This window comes from Anser anser (assembly GCF_964211835.1).
Source record: "Anser anser genome assembly, chromosome: 4".
Taxonomy (NCBI): domain Eukaryota; kingdom Metazoa; phylum Chordata; class Aves; order Anseriformes; family Anatidae; genus Anser; species Anser anser.
The window spans coordinates 9504641-9519324 of record NC_139724.1 but is presented as its reverse complement, the minus strand read 5'-3'; the positions used below and the strand labels follow the sequence as shown (position 1 = coordinate 9519324).

The window sequence follows — 14684 nt, the reverse complement described above, 5'->3', positions numbered from 1 at the left end:
TCACCCAAACCAACCTTGCAAAACAGACAGTCCTTACCTGGTGGGATGTCTGTCTAAGCTCTTGTGTCTCCTCTGTTCTTGTTTCTGTGGCTGAATCCTGCCATCCTGCCACTGCTGAGGTCTTGGCAAAAGGAGACAGCCAGAACCAAAAATGCATCTTTAGACACTTATGTATTGGTTCAATTTTGAATTAATTGAAGTTCAAGACTAATTGCTGCTGAGTGCCAGTGTGGGCTTAGTCTACCAATATGTGCATGAGTCAACGTAATACATGAGTTGTTTTCCAGGAAGACTCTCACTTCTTCCTGACAGGGGTTTGCAAAATCAATCAGAAAGGCAAATGGTACTCTTTAGTTTCTTCAAACAGGCCTTGGATATGCTGGTAACAGCATTTTCTGTTCTGACCTTGGCATCTTCCCATGGTATATGATTATCTCCCAACTAGATGTGACGTGTTGCACACAGATATCTCTTAGGCTCCACACTGACAGGTGGCAGACCTTCTTTTTCTAAGTCCAGGTGAACATTTTGGAAAGGCGTCAAATGGCTGTAGACCAGCCTTTGGTGTGGCCAACAGGAGGAGAACAGTGCAGACAACCCTGGTCCTTCCTCTCCCAGTGCAACAGTGCAGCACTGCCTCTCTTTTACCACCGTGAGTCTCAGTGCCCCTTGTAGCGTCAGAAGTGCTATAAGTCAGGGTTGCACACACTGTTCCTGGGATCGAGGTTGCATCAGAAATTCAGAGCAGAAAAAAGCAACCAGGGAAGCAAAGGAATTGGTTTATTTATTCAATGCATGCCCAGATTACTACATGAGGGAATGCACATGGTCAAACTGATTTCAGCATAGGACTTTTTTTGCCAGCCTGGCTGGGCATTGGCTGCATCATGTGCTGGATGATATGGTCTGAGGGAAGAGAGGGGAGGCAAACAAAGCCACCCATGTGAGAAAACAACATTCAAGGAGGGAAGGAGAACATTGCAAGGGGACACAAAGTCTGGTGATGCATACAGGTACAGAGGGAGCAGATTCACCTGTTCTTAGCAGGGAGCAGAGAGGGATGTTGCTACCTGGGACACAGACATTGCAGCCTGGTGGGAGAGGAGTTTTCGCGGCTCTCTATCCTACATTTTTATTCATCACCAAATTGTGCACATTTTCCTTCTGCCAGCTTTTTTTCTTTGAGGTCAAATAGCTCTTTTGTCTTCACAATGTACTTTTGAGTACAAACAAATCCTTTTTGTCATCAGCTGATCCTGGGCTACCCAGGGGCTGAAGCAAGTTATGTTTAACATTACCAGTGCCAGCTGCTTTTTCACATTACAGCATCCCATCCTGTGCTGTCTGTAGGTAGTAGAATGACCTCCAGCTCCCTCAAGGCTTTGCTTTTGCAAATTGCTTCCAGCTCATGGCATGGCCACCTCTGCTAAAGTCCAAGTGGAGATTTTGCAGAGCAGCTCCATGGGTCTGAAAGTGGGAAATGCACCCTGAGCTGCTGCAGCCCTTGTGCTGTACCATAACACACAGAGGAGAAAATGGGTTGGAAAATCTCATGAGGTTTAAAATTAAGCTTTTTATCTATTGCTATATGCAAAGTTGGAGCTGCTGTTCTCCACATGCTGTTTAAAATGCAGCATGAGGGAGCACTTTGCAGCCCAGCTGACCAGTGCGAGTGGCAACCAGCTGCTCAGGGAGGTGATGAATTTTTGGAAGCTGGTTGCCACAGCTCACAGTTAAACAAACCCATTGCTCTTTATGATATGTAGATTAGGTACCTCATCAAGTACTAGCCCAGTCCACAGATTTCGTATCTTCCTCCATGTCAGCTGAAGATGAATAATGGCATGAGGAACCACAGAACTACTCCACCAGTTGATAACTTGCTTTGTCACTTTGTCAACACAGCTGCATTTGGAGGTCCTGTCCATCTGGAAGAGATCCTGGTCCTTCCTCTCCCAGATGCTGCCAGCAATGGTGGGAGTAACCACCTCAGTTACCACTTTCTAACCATTTGTTCTCATTCTCCTAAAACCATTTTTTGGGCTGGTGGGAGGAATCACAAAATGGTTGAGGTGGGAAGGGACCTTTGGAAGTCACCTGGTCCAACCCCCTGCTCAGGCCTGTTCAGCCCCCAGCTGGATCATGAGGCAGGTAAGGATGGTGCCGCTGAAGAGAGCATGGGAGGAATGTGCAGCATGCTTTAACGTGTAAAGCATTTTCAGTGTCTGGGGGTGAAAGAAATGGTTTGACCCAGAGGAGTGTATTTGCTTATAGACAGAAGAGGAAATAGAAGGACTTGGCAAACAGGGTGTAGTTCTCTGTTTCAGAGGCATGATAACACCACCTGAGTGTACTCTTCTCCAAACTGTGTTTTTGATATCACTTTTTGTGATCCAGAGTGCTTGCTGCTAATAGATCTCCTCCTCGATGTGTCATGTGGTAACAAAACTGTCCTTGGACTAGAAAGTGGCACTTCTTCCTGGGACAGTTTCCTTTTATCTCCACTGACATGATGGTTCAGTGGAGAATATATATTTTAGTGGTACAACAAAATGTTTCTCCTCTACCTCACCTCATTTGTTTAGGAAGCAGAGTTTCTAAAAACCACATCCTCTGTCAGCACAGGGGCTATAAGTTGTCTCGGGTGCTCCCTTAGCAATTGGTTTTTGGCTGCCGCATCCTCTGCTGCATTTTGACTTGGATCTCAGCAGCACGTTTCAATTAATGTAAAGCCAATCCCTCCTATTTGGATGATTTGCCTATGAGAAAAGGTCCCAGGATGATGACTGCTTATGACGAGACAATGACTATTCGTAGATGAACTTGGCGATGTGATTGTGTTAGATGAGCCCAACACTCCCCAAGGTAAGCTGCTATTTTCATGACGTTATTATGTATAGGTTGGTGTTAGCAAATAAAAACTTCCAAAAAAAATTAATAGGAAGAGGTTTTGCTTGAGATTCATCAGCTTTCTTGGGGGTTGTTCATCTGAGCCCCAGTGTATCATTGAAAAGTAGGATCTGCATCTTATCCACAATGGGCCATGAGGATGCTACCTTTACAGGATGTTCTCATTTCATCCCATTGAGCTGTACTGAATGAGACTGGGTTCCTCTGGAAACCAGAGCATGCACACAGGTAATCAAAGGTTATGACTGAATTGGCACTGTCTGCTTCCTAACTTTGGAGGCCTTGACTTTTCAACCTTACTGATGTTCTTTTAATGTAATACAATCTGTACAGCAAAGGTGGACGCTACTGTGGTGTTTATATAAATGTTCTGGTCTGGTTCAAACCTCAAAGTGTTCAGAGGTTTGGAGCATAAAAATAAATCCAAGAGTTATTAATAGGTAAAGGCCAGGAACAGCAGTCAGTGATATGACCTGACTACTGCAATGGCTATATGGCTTGTGTGTGTGTCCATGCAATTACAGAAACTGAGGCCTCCATAGTTAAAGATACACTGAGACCCCTCTTATTTTTTTCCTCCTCAGGCATAGATCAGAGTTTGCTCTAGGGAGGAAGAGATTAATAATAGGTTCTTCAAGCTTCTCTAATAAGCAGAAATGAAGTTGCTTTAAATTCTACCAGAGGTCTGGGGCATGTTCAACACAAATATTCACATTTAAGTTAAAGACTTGATACGCTGGTCCTGGACACAAAAAGCCAGAGCAAAATTTGTATAGCTGAAGAAGAAGTTAATTATACAGCCTTTCTTGCAAATGGAAATTCTAAATAAGGAGTTAAAAGTCCTTTCTGGTTAATTTAATAAAAATCATTCTAATACATTACTCAGCTCATAACAGTTGGCAGAAAGGCAATGCAGGGAAGAGAGCATATAGAGGTGGAGAAGGAATTGATGATCCTGGAGAAGAAGTGATGTTGGCAGCTCGATCAAAACAGGATCAAAGAGGAGATTGCTTTCAGGTGAGGTAAGCTAAATATTTTGCTTTTTCTTCTATTCCCCTTTCCCTTCCCCTCCCCCCCACATAGCTTAGGTGGAAGCATTAGTTCAAATTTTCTCATAAGGGAAATTAGCTAGAGATATTAAACAAACTGTTTATTTTGTGTAAATTCTAACCTCTCTGTTTTTAATTATCTTTCTTTTATTACAGTTGTCATATGGATAATGCCATGCAGATGTATGCAAAGAACAGAAAACCTTATGCTCTGAATCATGAAGACGATGAGCATAAAATCCAACCTTTAGCCCTTTTCTCATTCTTGGTTATTGGCTCAAGATTGAGATCCTCCGTTACAGCAAGCTGTACGGTCTTTTGACTTGGGACTTTTGACTTTGACTTTTGACTATGGTCTCTGGACTTGGGTCCAACATCCATTGGACTAAGCCAGAGACTGCAGGTAGCACACCCCGTGTTGCAAACACAATTTTTGGTGCCTGAAATCCATCAAAGCTTTTAAGCATGGGCTTCCTTTTAAACATACAAGAAATCCCTGTAGAGATAGGTGCTTTATTATGTTTTGACTTCGGTGTGTCACAGGCATCTCTAAAATTATATTTGTAAAGCAAGTTTTTTAATGTCTGTACTCCTAGCTTTTTAATTATTACTGTTTTATTGTTTTGAAATTCAGTAGGCTAATTCTCTTCCTTGCCTGAACTTGGACTATGCACACTTTCTGAGCTCCTCACATTTGTCAGCTTATGTTGAGGGTATTTTTTGTTTGTTTTGTCAAAATGATTCACAACATTATTATTACTCTGCATAGCCAAATTTGTGGAAGCTAACAAGTTTAAGTGATCCTGAAACAGTGCAATTACTTATGTGAGTCTAGTCACTGTATGAATCTTTTCCTAGAAGTTACAGCTACCTAAGAGCCAGGAGAGGCAATATTTAATTCCAGACCAGTGAAAGATCTAGTATTTGACATTTTATATCTTTGCATAGCTAAAAGTGGCCACAGCCAGCAGGACTGTGTTATCCTGATGCTTCCCAGCTCCAGATCTACATGATGTGTCCTGTGTGTAACTTGTGTCTCAGGTCCAGAGCACTAACCTCTAATTGTTTGTTCCAAGGAGGTATGAGAAGGCAAATTTAAGATGTGTCCAGTGTGTAACAAAGGGAGAAGATGTATGCTGGAAGTAGAGGAGGAAATAGATACTTATAGATGCTGTGAAGAAAAGAGTGGCTATGTGAAGTTGGTCAGGTTGGAGTCTGGACCCAGCAGCCAAGAGGGAACCTGTGCATCATGGCTGTACCTCTGCTTGGGCTGCCGAGGTAAAAATTGCCTCGGATGAGCCTCAGCTGTGCTCTGAGACTACATCAGGACAGTATCCCATGAATGGCATGGTTAACTCCCAAATTGCCTACGGGAAACAAAATGGGGGTGAGTTAAACAAGAACATCTGTTACTTGTCTCTACGTATGCAGCTGATGGATTGGGATATGACTGTCATAGCCCATCTTTTTATGAGAAAGTGACTGCTGTTTTTCTAGGAGGTATTTTAAAGTACTGCTAAAGCCAAAGAAAAAGGCCAGTGCCTTCTGTTTTGTCAAATTTTCCATGCGTGTATTGGAGAGGGTTTCCATGTGTCACGTCCTCGGCTTTGTTTATCTCTTTGTCCACGGCAGAAGCAGTTTCCATTCCGCACTGCCATGGACGAGCCGAAAGCAGTTCCTTGGAAATGAGTCCAGCAAAACGTCAAAGCAGCTTGTATCCAGGTGGTGCCAAGCAGCCATTGACCTGTCGGGAATTACAGCCGATGGACCACCTTCATGTGGGAGAGTTGGCTTCAGCTTTTAAAGCCCCTTGTGAGAATTGCACCATGTGCAAGAAACGTGTCTCCTGCAGTTTTACAAGTGAGTCCTAGGTGCCCCCAATGCACCAGGGCACAATAAGAAACAAAGGTTTACAGAGGAATTTAATTCAGTGGCAAATAACTCTAACAAAAGCATATCCCAGAGGTTGCTGGAATAACTTGTCAATTTTGAAATAAAACATATAATAAGGCAAAGGAGACGATGGACGTTTGTGAAGAAAACATGCGCTGTGGCTGTAGTGCAGAACGTGCACATCTTGTGCTACAGATGCTGCCCAAGTCTTCCAGGCTCCTCTTCAGTAGGCAGATAGCATTTGCACAGGGGTTACCCAGGAAGAACTGAAGTGAAATTACTTAATTTTAAAGAATGGAGACTGTTTTGTTGTTTTTTGGTTTCGCTCAAAAAAAAAAAAAAAAAAAAGAGCCAGAGAATTGAAAGGTGTTTGGTGATTCTTTTATAGTTTGAAGAGACTGAAGATAAAATTGCTATCTAAAATTATATTCTATTGTATTCTCTCAGAATTTGGACCCTCTGTAATATACACCGTCTGTGTAACTCATAAATGTCAGAGCACTTCCCAGCAGATTTCACCTGTAATATATTTAATGTATGGCACTTATGCATAGCCAAAATTACCCTTCCTAAATAAGTTTCAGCAGGGATTTACAGTCCTTGTTACAAGAATAGTTCACGCTGGCATGTGGTGTGAGTTTACCCAAGTGGACTGAGATGAAGGGAAGCGTTACCTCAGATCTTGATATGATTATTTGTCCATCTGTGTAGTCCTTCTTTGAATATTGCCAGGGTAGGAAACATAAAACGGCTTCTAAACGTCAAAGTCTTTAATTAAAAAATAAACAAAAGAGTGAAATCTGAAGCTAATATTGCAGGGGAACTAAAAATAGTAACGAAAGCATAGGTAAGGGCTTTGATATGATTAGTCAAATGCTAGTGAAGCCAAAACTCAAGCTCTGAAGGTAATTGGTGGCAAGCAGTTAAAATGATTGCTGCACTGCTTGCTTGCTTCATGCTGTGATGGTGTGCTAGAACAGTGGTTTTGGTTTTGTTTCTTTTTTTTGTTTTTGTTTTTATGTGAAAGGCTAAAATTGGCAAGCCAGGGATAGGATGCACATGGCAGCTCCCCAGGCTGCCTCTGTCTATCCATTCTTGGCAGAAAAGGAGACAGAAAAGAGCATGTCCACCCCTTCAAGTTTTGATATAGGGTCTCCTTACCACTGTTGGGTAGTGGAGGTTGAAGACAAAATCTTGTGCATTGTATTGCCAACGCGTGTTGCAAACTGCAAAAGCAAGGTGGATGGCAGAAGCAGGGCTGTGATGGCCATACCATTGATCAACATTTCAGTCCTGTCCTCTCGGCCATATCCTGGGCTCCCAAGGCAGGGTCGGAGCCAGCCCGACCCCCTGCGCCAGGCAGTGTCCACTGCACATTGCACCAACTGTCTGCAGATGCGGCCAAAGAAAATATGCCCCAAAAGACATGAAGGTTAGGTCATTTGTTGCTTATAGCCTGCAGCCTTTGTTCACAACAGCTACTATATTGGGAGTTTTCTTGGAAAACATAGTTATAAATGGTAATGGGAGTTCTCAGAAATATCACTCTAACTCTCTGTAACAGATGCAAGTGCATTTGGGCTCTGATCACCATTTCCAACCTTACACTCATCTTTAAGGCACTCTGCTTACTTCCACCCCACAGACAAAAGATGCTGGGCTACAAAATGCAGGGTGGAAAAATGAGATCTGTCCTACGCATTTCAGCACTTGTCACATCTCCCTGGAGATGCTCATCAGCCAACTTGAAGCGCCTGCACTTGCATGCAATACCAAAGACAAATGTGCCCATGAAGGGATTGGTTTGCAAACATCCTGTGCTGATCCAAGGGAAGCGATGACTTTGAAGGCAATTTATTTATTTGTTTGTTTGTTTGTTTGTTTTTCTGTTTAGAATGGAAAGTAAAATGGATTTAATGGGAGGTTTTTTTTCTTTTTTTTTTCTTTTTTCCTCCTGAAACCAAACCAGTTAATAGAGGAAAGTTCTTTATTTAGAATATGCCATTCACTATTCAAGAGTAGAAAAACTGGAATTGAAAGGGATATCACACTTCAGTTTTAACTAGTGGTCTGCAGTCACTTTCTTTGGATATCCACTTTCTTAGCTGATATTTCCTCTGATTTATTTCACTGCAGAAGTGGATCATTTCATTGAGTTTTATGTAAGTCCGCTTGGCTGTTCTACAGTTCTCTGCATGTTTCAATATATTCCACTGTTAAAAATTTTAAAAGTAGGTGGGGAAAGAGGAAATTTCTGGTTAATATATAACAATTTCTGAGGTCAATGTGCCTGGACTGAATTTTTCAGGGCATTTTTCCAGACATCAGATGATGCCAAAAAATGAAAATAGCCAACTAGCAGGACCTTAACTACAAACTCCTCTGCAACCCAGAAGTTTCACGGCCCTACTTTGGGCCTTTTTGACCATCATTGGGGAGAAAAAAGAAAAAAAAACAACACTATCACAGGCACACAGAAAGAGAAAGTGCTACATAAAACTGCTATACATGACTAAGTCTGCTACAGCAGAAAGAGCTGAAATTAAAATAAGATCTCATTGGTAACATTAGAACACTCGAGGCTGACCAAAAGGTCTATCTAAGTTTTGCTCGTGAGAATACTGAAAACTTCAGTTGAGCATTTGTGTTCATTTACAGTTGGCCAGGGAAGGTCAGCAATCTCCGTGCAGACACCAGGTGGGCCATTACTGCTATTACACATACTGTGGACAAACAGAGATAAGTCTGGAGCCAGTGTATGAAATCACGGGGTTTTCAGGTAAGTTCAAATCCAACTGATGAGAGAAAAATCTTGGAACTGAAAAAAATTTTTGAGCATGTATATTTTGAATCATAAAGCCTTGCAATGATATTTTTTATGCATAGATCTAATGAAACACTAAGTAGGGGAAAATGGACATGTAGGACCTGAAATGGACTGTTTTTCAAGTTTGTTTATTCTCTGTCTTTTGAGGGAATGTGGTAAGAGGATGTACATCTTAAAAGGAGTACCCACAAGATTGCCCACAAGATTTATTGCATTGTATTTAAAGAATTTATATTTTATCGGGATATTGGGTTGCCCAGAGGGGTTATACAGTCTCCATTCTTGGAGGCTTTTGAAACTCAACTTAGTAAAGGACAAAGCAACTTGATGTAACTTGACTTGGAGGAGGAGTTTGGGTTAAAGACCTTCTGAGGTTCCTTCCAAGGTGAATTATTCTGTGATCCTATCAAGCAAACAAAAAAGGATGAATTTTATTTCACACTTCTAGTCAAAACTTTGTATGTTTGTGTGCAAGAAATGTTTTTCTATATGGAAAGCAAGGGCTTAGCTGGTTTCGTATGTAATTTTATACACTTTCCAGGAAATGTTGCTGAAAATATTATATCAAACCACCTTCTATTTCATTAATAGCTTTCTATGATTTTAGGTGTGAATGAAAATATTACAAAATGTGGAAGTTAAATAAATGACGAAACACAAGAGCAGTTAATGACTGACTAGCTTGGCAAATGAAGCAACAGAATAGTGTGAACTATATTAGCTTAGTAGGTTGAGCTATGTATATTGCTGATAATACACTGTGCAGAATAAACATTATGGGGTCTGCAGTTCTTGCTAAAGCAGAAAGGCTGATCCAGAACAATTCTGGGACCACCTCATTCATCACACCTATGATTTATGCCAGCTGCCAAATATTCTCTATGCAATTCTTACTGATGTCTCTATTTTCATTCTTGGTTTGGCTGATAAGATGATATCTGTGCTGCTAATCCTCATTATAGAATTTCTTCTGTCAATTACTTTGTGTTATTACATATACATTTTCTGATAATATATCCGAAGGAAAATAGATGTATAAGACACTGGATGTGAAATCTTATGCTTGTGCCATTCATAATATTTCAAACTCTTCAGTAAAATATTATTTCGATTGGCCAAAGCTGTTAGAATAAGCGTAGTGAAGAGGCTCTATTCCTTCCTCTCTGTGTGCACATATCTTGTTTTAACCTGGCTGCAGCCCTGTATAGCAATGTTCCTGGAAAACTCCATAAAGGTAACTTGCTGAGCAGCTGAAAGATAAGTATATTCAATAGCAAGGGGAAAATGAAATTAGGTAAAGGCAAAAAATCAGCCAAGCATTTAGTGATTCAAAGTCACTTATACCTCAGCTGTTTTGGGTTTAAACACAAGAAAATGAAACTACATCAGCTTTATGTAAAATCTCTTCCATCTGGTCCAAATAGGAAGCCAAAGTTTTTGTCATCTGGTTAGCTATGAATTTTTCAGACATGTTTTTCATAGATCCATTCTGAGTTTATTGTGACACATTCCAGAGGTTATGGTAGAAGTCACTGTAAATAGATTAAACTACCATTCCTGTACAAAGAGAGGTGTGTATACAGTCACTGGAGTAATCCCAGCCTATCGACTTCCCAACCTTTTGTGGTTGCTTCATTTGCAATGGGAAAATCTTCATCTTCATTTCTTCTGCCTTTAGATTTTCCTATCAAGTCATCAATCTGCACAGAGCTACCCAAATCCTTTTATTTCACAAGCTGAAACTAAAAGAACCCCAACTAAGATAAGGTCAGAGTGACTCCAGGAGATGCTTTGCATCTTTTGGCTCCTTAAGAGCTGGCTTACTTGGGAATAACACTGCAGAAGAGCCCCTTGTCATTCTCTGAGAAAGTAAATCTAATGGTTTGCATTTCACATGTGGTGGAGGGGTTGGGGGACTGTGGGGTTGTGTGCATTCACTAGGGCACGTGCAATTTGGCTAAAAGATTAACAATCTTTACAAGGAAGATGTAGAGCAGAGAAGCTTGAAGGAAATAATAACTTAGACCTTGTTTTCTTACAATTATTTAACACTCAGTGTCTGTCCTATGTCTTCTGGCCAAATGAAGAAATGGTAGCACAAACACATTCAAAATGTTTGAGGTGGTTTTTTTTGTTTTGTTTTGTTTTGTTTTGTTTTTCCTGCCATGTAGATTACTGAAAAAAAGGTCTCATTTTAAGGACGTTTTTGCCGTGACTGTATTCATTCAGAGGCTCCATCCAGCTCAAAGATTCATTTTGCTATGTATCATATAGATATGTTATAAAGTCTCATTTAAGCCTCAAATTGTTCATAGTGCTCAAGGGAGAAGAACGGTAAAAAGTAAGAGGAGATCAGATAGTGGTATGATGATAATGGAAGAGCACATCTGTTCTTGGTGGTCATGAGAAGCAGATAAATGCCATCTCCCAAACAAAGACTGTGACTGTTTTTTATTTGTGTTTACTTCAATAAAACTTGTCTACAAAATTAAAAAGGAAAGTTTTATGATTTTTGGAAGGAGAAAGACACAGGGTTAGGTACAGAACTGCCCCTGCATTTGCTGATAGGCCTAGGTAGAAAGTTACCTTTGGGAAAGAATTTGCAATATGTGTCATTTTAGCAGTTGATTCTTGGTTTAAGATTTCACCATAAGAACTCACTGTACAAGACATGGAGAAACACATACTAATATAGATGAAGTATACATGTCTTTTTTTTTTCTTTTTAAATATAAATTAGCTCTGAGATAAGATAAGAAATGCTTATTTAAAAGTTTGATCTGCATTGTTTGCAGAACTGAGTAAAAATCCCATGTGCCCCAAGATTTTTCAGTGCTCAGAAATGGTTGCTTTTGGGACTGTGAGACACTCCTTTGCATCTGCCTGTGAACAAAAGCTTGCTCAAGTGCTGGAGCTGAAAATAAGGGAGAAAATTAAAGAGTTTCTATGTGTGACTCAGGTTTCCTAAATAACTTTGGAATGTACTCTGCAGTTTTAAATTTTAGAAAATCTCCAAAGAATTATTGAATAGAGAATGCTAATTGATTGTAACCTATTTGCCAAATTATCACATGGGTATTACATCCCACATACTGTGTACTGGAGAGTATAAATATATAAGACGTATGTGCATGCATGGGTTTCTGTAAGATGAAACTAGTTGTATACTTTTTCCTGGGTTATGCCCAGCACATTCATTTAATTATTTGGCAAGGACATACACTACCAAGTTCTTGGGCCTTTTTCTTTTATTTCTTTTTCTTTGTAAAAACTTCGATACTTTTGGCACCGGTTCATATAGTCAGTAGAGTATATTTAATGGGCCAAAAGCATTTTTATTACTCTTTAAAATGTTTAACAGGATTTCTCTATAATTTCTCAACATGTACTATTTGTTTATTTCTGTATATTTTTGGTGTAAATTAGTGACATTACAGTGTTAGGTTTTATTACCTTGGCACTGTCATCTTTAAAGATGTATCAATCCTTCCATTATGAACCCATACTTTTAGGGGCTTATGTTGTGGACACGTTCATTCCCAGTGGGCCTCCCAGTACAAAAATCCCAGTAAGATGCAAATAATTATTTTCTTTAATTAAGCTTAAAAGAAATTGGTTTGGCAACTTTTAAATAGCACAAAAATCTGGTTTGAGATGATTTTTTAAAAAGAACAATAGCAAAAAATACAGTTTTTCTTTGAACAGTTGAGGGACTGATCCATCCTTTCTAAGATACTTAACTATCTTGGTTGTAATTGGACTTAGTTTGAGACACGACTGAAGGTTCAGGCTACAGAAGTGACATTCAGTTACTGAGTAACTTAGCCTGAGTTTTACCAACATATGAGAAAGGCAGGTAGGCTGGACACTAAATGTAAAGAAATAGTTGTTTCATACAGCTACAGATGAAAATTGAAATGCATAGAACCTGAATTTTCTCATATACTACAAACAGTACATATTTGGTCTTTTGAATTGTTTCAAATCAAAGCAATGTATTGAGCCACTAATTGATATGTGTTACTTGTGTTTCTATTTGCAGCACTGATTATTTTGCTGTTACATGTAGGTATCCTGTCAATTAAATATGCTGAATTGTATTTGATTCAATGTATATTTTTAAAAAGGATTGGTCAGTAATTAGGACTTTGTTATAAAATCCATGAGGACAAGCTGCACTGAAGCATTGGTTGCTTGTACTCTGAAGTCAGACATCAATATCTGTGTTTTGTAAGGCGTGGATGTTTTATTGATTCAGAGAGTTTGAATGTGTTGGACCACCTTCTAGACATCTGGCGGGTGGCAACGCAGGCACTTTTTTTACTGCCAGAGTTCCAGTCTATTGCACAGCTCCATAGAAAGAAACGGTTCATGGTTAAAACAACTCAGAGTCAGATTTTGTTTCTGACTCTGCTTAGCTTTACTTTTCGATAGACATGGGGGCAGCTACAGCAACAAGTCCTCAGCATTTGGAATCTCTTTCTCATCACTATGTGTATTTTGTAAGTGGATTTTTTTTTGTGTTTTCTTGTGTGTCTCTTTTTTTTTTTTTTTTGGCGAAGAAGCCATAGCAAAAGGCCAGCAATACTGTTATCCTGCGGTCTGCACGTCCTCCTCCCAAATGGTGCTGAGAAGCCAGAGCTCTGCAGAATGAGAAAACAAGCAGACCTGCAGTTTGATCCTGGACTCTTTGACCCCTTCTTTTACCATATGCAGAACACAGAGGTTCAAACAGACACTAGTAAGATCAGTGGCTGAGTACAATGCTTCACCAAAAAAATAAATATGGCAACTATACTATTACGGACAACCATGGCCAGTATCTGGGTAGTGACAGCCAAATGTTCCAAGGGTCCCCAAGAGTCCAAAGCAGAGCATTGGATCAAGACAGAGTAAAAAGCCAGTTTTATTTTCAGCTGCTCCAGACAAGGCCCACCAATAAGTTCAGTACTATTTCCACATATAGGATAACCCATTAAGAAGGTACTGTGCTTCGACAGAGATAAACATAAAAGATGCATTCACTAGTGTTCTGGTCTTACTGAAGACAGTTCCTCACTTTTGGAACAAAATGATCAAGGTATATAGATTACGTTTTCAAAGCCTTCTGCTGGCACAAAAAATCATTCCAAAATTGGCAGTGCATTATGGTATGACATTAACGTAGATGCAGCATATATAAAAATTATTAACATACATATAGATAGATAGGTACATGTATAGTTATCAAAGTTATTAGGAGTGTAAAATAGGTAGGAGGGCACTATATAGTGCATCTTACCCAGTTTGCACAATGAATCATCCATTGTGCATTTGTTCTTGGAGAAGCCGCTGACAAGTAAGTAGGGTACAGTCAGTTACTCATATTACATGATATCCTAAACTGATGGAGGATGAGTAAGTACATCACCAAGTACTTTCTTCCCTGCTACAGATTTACCCTTCACATCTTTGGTCAAACCCCATGCTCTCTGGAGTGGCGCAGAGCTTTGTTCCACATAAAAATTAGCATCCCCATAAAGCTGTGGGACAGAGCACAGACATGGAGGTCCTTCTGTTTGTCACTGTTTTCCCTGCCTCAGGAACAGCTATGATGCTTGCCTATCCTTGCATGCTTGGGATTTACAATATAGAATATAATGACTCATAAATCACAGAATATCACCTTTTTCTGATTGTTTAAGTTCTGACCCAAAAGTCATGTGTTGTTGATGAAGAGCCAGTCTGATACCAGGTAAGCAAAAGAAGACATCAGGTTTCTGCTGAGATTTGGAATCAGCTGTTTCAGAAACTGTCATTTTTAATGCATGACTGAAAGCTGTATTTCAATTAGGGGTCTGTGCCAGTGGCTACCAGCTGTGATGCTATAGAGTTTGCTGTGACAGGGTACTACTCTTTTTTCCCAGACCAGAGTCTCCAGTCAGTCTCTTGACAGTCTGCCAAGCTCTGCAACTGGAATGTGTGAAGTGCAGTTTAGAAACAGTTTCTTTCCATCATTCGTGCCT

The 14684-nt window shown here is 40.0% G+C and overlaps 1 protein-coding gene across 3 annotated transcripts in view; it reads left to right on the top strand.

Moving 5' to 3' along the window:
• The first annotated feature begins 768 nt into the window (after positions 1–768).
• The window catches only part of LOC310898642 (uncharacterized protein), an 18969-nt gene continuing 5053 nt past the window's right edge, over positions 769–14684 (top strand). Inside the window, exons 1-3 of one of the 3 annotated variants that reach the window (XR_014583507.1) lie at positions 769–2865; positions 3797–3927; positions 5592–6885. Coding sequence is in view for 1 of the 3 variants with exons in the window: in XM_083833976.1 (XP_083690102.1) it covers positions 1004–1013; positions 3797–3927; positions 8511–8631 (262 nt within the window). In the remaining 2 variants the exon portion in view is untranslated. Of the gene's footprint in view, positions 2866–3796; positions 4555–5591; positions 6886–8510; positions 8632–14684 lie in introns of those variants that run through there. The other 2 variants (XM_083833976.1, XR_014583508.1) reach the window with 2 other exon arrangements.